Source organism: Lutjanus erythropterus, chromosome 9 (genome assembly GCF_056507025.1).
Source record: "Lutjanus erythropterus isolate fLutEry1 chromosome 9, fLutEry1.hap2, whole genome shotgun sequence".
In the NCBI taxonomy this organism is placed as follows: Eukaryota; Metazoa; Chordata; class Actinopteri; order Lutjaniformes; family Lutjanidae; genus Lutjanus; species Lutjanus erythropterus.
Genome location: NC_139325.1, coordinates 25,428,382 through 25,435,935, shown reverse-complemented (window position 1 = coordinate 25,435,935; position 7,554 = coordinate 25,428,382). Strand labels below are relative to the sequence as shown.

Genomic DNA, 7,554 nt, shown 5'->3' with positions numbered 1-7,554 from the left:
ATAAAAACTTGAATGCACAACTTCAACTTGCAATGGGATGTCTTTAGACGGTGGTTTTGTCTTAAATAAAGGATGTGGATACTTCATCCACCTCGCAGTTGTTAAAAGAATATAAAGGGACTGTGTGATTCCAGGGGTTTGGGTTGCTCTTTGATTTCTGTGGTCTGTGTCATCTGATGTCATGCAGGCTGTAATCCAATCAGGGAGGGAGAGAGTGTAATCCACGTTAATCCCACATCCAGAGACAGAGAGAGAGAGAGAGAGAAACCCAGGATAGGGAGGGTCATTAAGAGACACAGAAACAGTTGAAGGACAGCAGTAATCTCTGAACCCAGCCCTATTGGTACGGCGGTGAGGAAAACACACGACCACAGCAGAATCTGTCTCTATCTGAGTGTGAGTGTTTCTTCTCCTGTAATTCTGTCTGTCCTGTCTCTCTGATCTGATCTGATCCTGTCTGACAGCTGCCTGCCGGTGTCCTGAACCCTCGTTGTCAGGGATACCTCTCCATGGAGACGCACTCCCAAAGGTAGGGGAGGGCTTTAAGGGAAAGGAGACCCTCACCTGCATGGAGCAACAAGTCAAAGGAGAGAGGATGAAGAAGGAAAGGCTGTGAAAGTTGAGAGATAAAAGGGAAGCTCACCTGTGGGGGAACAAGAAGAGCTGAAATCAACAAAAGGAAGGAAGAAGAAAGAGTTGGATGAAAAAGTTAATTAATCAGGTAGGAATTAGGGTTGTAACAATCCTGGTACCAATGATAACTGTTGTCTTTAGAAATGAAATATTGATATCATGTTTAATAATACACATATGATAATATTGTTAGGCCCTGTGGATATTTTGTTTATCAGTTCTAGGGCTGCACAATATAAAAAAAAATCATATTGTGATTATTTTGACAGATACTGCATTTGGAATAGGATTTGAGTTTGGTGAGAAAGACAGTTTTTGCTTCCCAGTTTTCCTTTTCACTGAAATAACTATTAAAATCATGGTGATGTGATATTCATTGAGGTCTGCACCAAATAAATATGGTTTCTTACATCTGGAGAACAAGATTTGTAGGCCAGGGCATCCCTGCAGCATTACAGTACTTCATTACAGTGCTGTTTTTTTTTTTTTGCACATTTTACAAAAGTGCGATTTGGATATTTCACTTTGCCATATTGTGATTTTGATAATATTTCAGACAGTTTTGCTGCCCAAAGCAGTTACTCTTGTTGCCTTTTCACCTTAGTGTAATTAAACTTTTTGTATGCTTTTGTACAGTTATTATTACAGATTATTTGCCAAAAAAGAGGCAAAATGCACAATAAACAAATTTAAAGATGAATTTTACTGATAGCGTTAATTTTTTGTCCAAACTTTTCTTTAGATATTGCTATACTATCATTATTTTTGCAGCGATAATCGTGTAGTGAAAATCTGATATTGTGACAGTAATAATGTTTGTAACTGAAAAAAGAACAATCACACTGGACTAGAAAAGAGTTTTTGATTCCATCTTTTGGGCATGTTTGTATCATCTCTGTGTGTGTGTTAGCAGGATGGGCTATGATCTGGAGAGGTTTGTGGGTTATGTGAATGAGGGTCTTCTTTGCTGCGTGTGTCGAGACGTGTTGGAGCGCCCCCTCCAGGCGCCCTGTGAACATGCCTACTGCAGCGCCTGCATCAGCAGCTGGCTGCTCCATCACCACTCCTGTCCTGAGGACAGACTGCCGCTGGATGTGGGGAGTCTCAAACCACTGTACAGGTCTGTCCACACCTCTGCAATACGTGTGTCTTTTATTATCTCTTCATTGTGAAGGTTAATTCTTAAATTTCACACTTTATTTTTACTGTATGTATTCTGCTCTCTGTTGTTATCATTACTTTTCAACAGAAGTGGAATGGAAGTAAGAACATTTACTCAAATACAAATCTGTGGTATTTGTACTTTGTACTTGATTATTTTCATTTTATGCAGCTTTATACTCCTACTCTGCTACTGTGACACACTGCAAATACACATACAGGAATTTTGTGGAAATCAACAACTCTTTTCTCCTTAACTCAACATAAATACACAAGTTTTATTTCATCAAGTTAATTAAGCTTTTATTAAGTTTTTACTAATTTATTTGAAACTTGAGTTCCATTAACTTTCAAGTCTCTTGACTTGAAAAGATAGATTGAATAAATGTACTACACAATCGACTCATTAATTTAAGAAACATGATCAGCATATTATCAGACTTCCCAGCACAGCACGCACTGTTTAAAACTCTCATGAGACTCTTCTTTTTTTAAAGTCTGAAGAAAGAAATACATGATGAAAACTTGCTGTGTTTTTAATAAATTTTAAGATAAGTCATAGTTGTTTGTTTTCATAATAATGCAAACACTGCGAACAATAATGAACGTCAGTAATGAATACAGTCCCACTTACAATGAAATAAATTCTAATAAATGTTCAATGTTATAAATGTTTATTAATGTGACTGAACAGTTGTTGGCTCAACTTAATATCTAAAGCTTATTGAACATTTTTTCTCAAGTACAACTGAATTCATATCAAGTTTATTTGACTAGAAAAGTTTATTTGTTTTAACAGTGCAATACAGTGCAATAGTTACTTTTTGCCTGACAACTCATTCTTGCCTTCGATGGCAGGTACATGCGTAACGACCTGACCCGTCTGCAGATCCGTTGTGTGAATGCAGGGCAGGGCTGTGAGGTGGTCTGCTCTCTGGAGAGCCTGCACACACATGAGGATGAGTGTGAGTTTGCCTTCGTCTCCTGCTCTAACACAGGTAAGAAACCACACAGCCACACTGAGCTCTTTTAAAGTGTCATTTGTTATTTTTATCAGTAGTGTTTGTAGTTGTTAAAGGGTTATCCATGTGGATGTGTGGCGTATGCAGGTAATTTGACACCTGTGTGTGTGTGTGTGTGTGTGTGTGTGTGTGTGTGTGTGTGTGTGTGTGTGTGTATGAGAGAGAGCAGCAGGTGGCTGTTTTGTTGCCATGTCTACCTCCCAAACTAGTGCATCTGTGGGTTGTGAAAGCCCCCGCAGACCCCACACAGAGTGCATTCAGGGTCAACTTTCCATCACTCTTTAATGAGCAGTTCAAACGTGTGTATGTATATACAAGCTTATGCCCCTGTGTTCACAATGTGACTGTGACCTGTCATTGGCAGGTGGAGAGTACATATGTTACCACTGTGGTAGGTACAGTTACGCAGTGTGTGTGCATGCGGTGTGGCTTTTTGCAGTGTGAAGTGCTACACACAAAGCAACATGCAGTTTAACACAAGGTTCAACCTTATATTTCTGCTGTTCTCTGTGACTGCAGTGATCTGTGATAATAAGTGCAGCGAGGAGTTTAAAAGTATGATCTATATGTTCAGAAGTGGAACACTATTATAAGTCTTTGTAACAGTCATTACAGTGCTTTGTTAAAAAATAAATTCTGATTTGTCTGGTCAATTTGAAAATAATATTTTGTGTCAAATTATGGATTTTTTTTTTAAGTAATCAGATGTGTAATGAGCGTGATAATGAACACTGAGTGGCTTCGCATTCAGGGGCCTGAGCTCTTCACAGACAAAATGACGTAAGATAAGACAAATACAAACAACATAATAGAGGTTAAGAAGGGACACTGGAAATTGACAATTATGCCAAATTCTATTTAGATCCAGTGTATGTTATAAATATGTCTGTGCTGCTGTCCTCTTAGGTTGTCCTGTGCAGGTAGAGAGGCGGAGTTTGGAGGCTCACCTGTCTGAATGCAACTTCCGCAGCAGGGAGTGTCCCAACGGCTGCGGTCACACTCTTCTGTCCATTGACCAATCACAGCACAACTGTGTGGCAGAGCTGCGCACTGAAGTGGAAATGCTCAGGTACGTACACTCAACAAAAATATAAATGCAACATTTTTGCTTTTGCGCCTATTTTTCATGAGTTCAAGAAAAAATAAACAATCTAAAAACTCGTCTATTCACACAAAAGGTTTATTTCTCTAAAATGTCTGATTGACTAAACCCTGCCCCTGATATTACCCTGATATTCTTACCCTAACCAATCAGTCCTCCTCTCCTAAACCCAACAAATAAAGGCGCAGAGTCTTAGCCAATCAGAGGCAGAGAAGGGCGGGTCATAATTTTGCTCTCCTGGGGAAAAAATAGTATCTGTAGTCCTATGTAAAGTAGTTCATTGCCTTATAAATATATTTTTTCAAAGTAAAACTGCACATTTTTATAGTGTCCTTTTTTGTGACACAAGGCACACCTGTGCCAAAAATCACACTGTTCAATCAGCATCTCTGTGTGCCACACCTGTCAGGTGGAGGGATTATTTTGCCAAAAGAGAAGTGCTCACTGACACCAATTTTTAACAAATTTGTGACCAAAATTTGAAAGAAATACACCTTTTGTATGCACAGAAGAAGTCTTACAACTTTTACTTCAACTCATGAAAAATAGGAGCAAAAACAAAAGAACTGCATTTTCTGCTGAGTTTGTGTGTGGTTATAAAAATGTCTTCACTGCCTCCTAATCCTGAACACAGAGCTACTGTTTGTTTTAGTTTTTAGATGATAATTTTGACTCATTAAATATTCATGTCAGGGCAGAGATGCTGTGCAAGGTGGAGGAGGTGAGACGAGAGATGGAGTCTCGGCTGGACTCACAGAGGAGACACATGGTGCAGAAAGAGTCGCAGCTGAAGAACGAGGTGGAGGAGCTCAAGGTGACCTGTCAATCCTTCTCATGTATTTAACTCCTCAGCTTTGAAGGTAACAACAACAACAACAAAAACAGGTCTGAAGAGAAGATTTGAGGTAATGGCAGTACTTCAGTTTCCATTTAGTGAAAGCTTTAACACAACGTTTATAAAACTACACAACATCTCACAGAGACGTGCGCTTTCTCTCCATTTAATGTCATTATGTATGATTACAACTAAACTGTCTAACAGTTGGTTTTTATAAAACAAATGTAAAAAAATACTTTAGGGTCAAAGTTTATTTCTGATGTTGAAAATAAATACAAAACAGATTCATCTTAAGGTTCATTTAGTAACTGTTCTACAGCTTTTGATCAGATCACATGATCTTCATCAGAGGTGGAAACAGAACTGGCGTTTCTGGCACAACTTCCAAGGTGCATGGAGAAGGGAAAAAAGGCAGTAACAGTTTATTTGAAGGGGTGTGTATAAGGCTGTCATTACATTGTCATAACCACGTCATGACACCCATCAAAAAACATGAAAGAATCTTTATGAATGTTTATGACTGTTGGAATTTGTTCAGTTATGTCATTGTTAATGTAAATATGACATCAATTAAGATGTATTAGTTATGACAACTAGACATTAACAGACTTAAAGGAACTTTTAAGCTTCATGTTAACATGACATTATACTGTCACCTGTGGTTTGCTTTGACTCCTGTCATCATGACACCATTATAAGTCTGCCATAAATATTTAAATTATATATTTAAATTTATTTATATTCACTTACTAAAGTTGTACATTTTGGAGTTGTCACAAAGATGTCAATATACATATACAAATGTTATAAGGCCAGTTTGATGACAGAGTCACTGACCAGATGACACTGAATGACAACAGTCATAAACATTCATAAAGACTCCTTCATGTTCATGGCAGGTGTCATGACAGTCTTATGCAGACCCCTTCAAATGAAGCATAAATAAAAAGGCTGAAGAGGTCACAAACCCACAAAGTGAAACATGATGGATTTAACAATAAAATTGTTCTATGTGCTACAAGTGTTGCTGAAGTTTTGATCTCTTAAACATTTTTTTCTTGGAAATATTGATGCTCTTATTTCAATTTTTCTGAGCTCTCTTTTTTTTTTTGTCAATTTATAACAGTTAGAATTTAGTAACTGTTCGTACTTTTAGGACCTGAATGTTTCCTCCACAGTGCCAGTAACAGAGAAAAGTCAGTAACGTGAGCCATGCTGTTAATGCATCTTCAGTAATCCTGTGTCCTCTCCATGCAGGGTCAGTTGTCCCGTGTGATGTGTGACATGCGAGCCCTGTTAGGAGCAGAACGTCTGAGGAGACAGGAGCTGGCTGAAGCAGAGTTGGAGAAGAGGGAGCTGCTGGAGCTCCTCAGAGACCTGCAGCCAACCAGGAGTCAGCAACCCGTTGACCAGGCGGCCAGGGAGCGGCATCAGGCAGACCAGCAGACGTCTGGATGGGAGCTACACACTGAGCAGACGAGACACCAGCAAAGGGAGGCGTCTTTACACGCCTCCAGTTTGTCACTGCATTCAGCTCAGGCTTTAAATATATCAGGTCCACCTCCATCACCTCAGCTGGGAGACGGAGCACGTAAGGGTGGAACCAGGAGCCTCACTCTGGACTGCATCAAGAGGAAGAGCCGCGAGGTGACGGTCATCTGAGCAGACTGGACTGGTGTTAGATCGCCCAAACCAGAAAAGATAAAATCTTTATTTTTTTAATATTTGTCTGTTTCTGACAAGAGTTTAATAATGAAAATCAAATGCATCGTCTGTGAGATCTGTAGTTTGTCGCATTACAAGTTTGAGATATTCTGGTTTCATAAAGTAACTGTTTAAAAAGACAAAAAAGTAGTCTGCTGTGGAATTAACCCTATGTTGGTCTTTTTGTGTAATTTTACAAACTTAAGTGATTTTTTTTTTTACTGTAGGCTTATGTGAAAATGAATAGACTTCCATTCATTTTGTAGACTCACTCCTGATCATTTCTGCAAAAACGTCATTGTGCAATGTCTCTTGGATTTTGTATCAACCAGGTTTCAATTAAAACCGTTCAAGTAATGTTCTTGATCTCAGGACCAAATTATTCCTTTTTTCCTCATTAGTGATCAATCTGATACAGTATTTTCCACCTAGAAAATATTTGTTAGATGGTTTTGGTAAGGATGCACCAATAGTGAAATTCTGGGCCACTACAGATTTGGCCAAGAGCTAATTCCAGTGTATTTTTTGTGGTTGGTTTATTTTGTTTTCGTTGTTATTTATTGCCATTTTTGTGCAAGAAAAAGAAAGAAATCATCATTGAAAACAGCACTTATTGCCCTCTCATGTCATATTAGTCACATCCAGCCAGTGGCTTCTTCTCTGTAATCAGACTGTTGTCTGAGTTTAGGTGAAATTATCCAACACCACATTTAGTGAGCACAACACTGACGCAACACAACAGATAAACATCGACCACTACCTTTAGTGAATGTCTTCTTATTTTACCAATAGGCCAGTTGCAGTAAACAATATTGGCAGATACCAATGTTCAGCCAATAAATCAGTGAATCTCTATTTTTTAGTGTCCTTCAAGAACTTTGTTATGTTTAACAAACCTGAAACGTTGAAAACTGTTTGACTCCCAATCATCTTCATGGGCTTATCGGTCTAATGTATGAAAAACAAAGCCACTCTTGTAGGAGAGCTTGCAAAGCTTTCATGTCTTACTGAGCCGCACACTTGTGGTGAAAACCAAATGTGTCCGGTCTATAATCGTCTCCATTAAGACAAACAGAACTGCATGAAACACTAAC

The 7,554-nt window shown here is 38.7% G+C and overlaps 1 protein-coding gene across 4 annotated transcripts; it reads left to right on the top strand.

Annotated features, from left to right (window-relative positions):
* The first annotated feature begins 210 nt into the window (after positions 1–210).
* rnf41l (ring finger protein 41, like) lies at positions 211–6,817 on the top strand. Of its 4 annotated transcripts, none has more exons than XM_084725712.1 (7): positions 211–343; positions 465–721; positions 1,547–1,753; positions 2,653–2,792; positions 3,723–3,885; positions 4,612–4,732; positions 6,014–6,817. In XM_084725712.1, the coding sequence occupies exons 3-7, from the start codon at positions 1,548–1,550 to the stop codon at positions 6,416–6,418; spliced, it is 1,035 nt and encodes a 344-aa protein (XP_084581838.1). In that variant the 5' UTR covers positions 211–343; positions 465–721; position 1,547; the 3' UTR covers positions 6,419–6,817. The 4 variants fall into 4 exon arrangements, with proteins under 4 accessions (XP_084581838.1, XP_084581837.1, XP_084581840.1 ...); XM_084725713.1 differs by having other exon boundaries at positions 300–396; XM_084725711.1 differs by having other exon boundaries at positions 298–721.
* Positions 6,818–7,554: the final 737 nt, after the last annotated feature.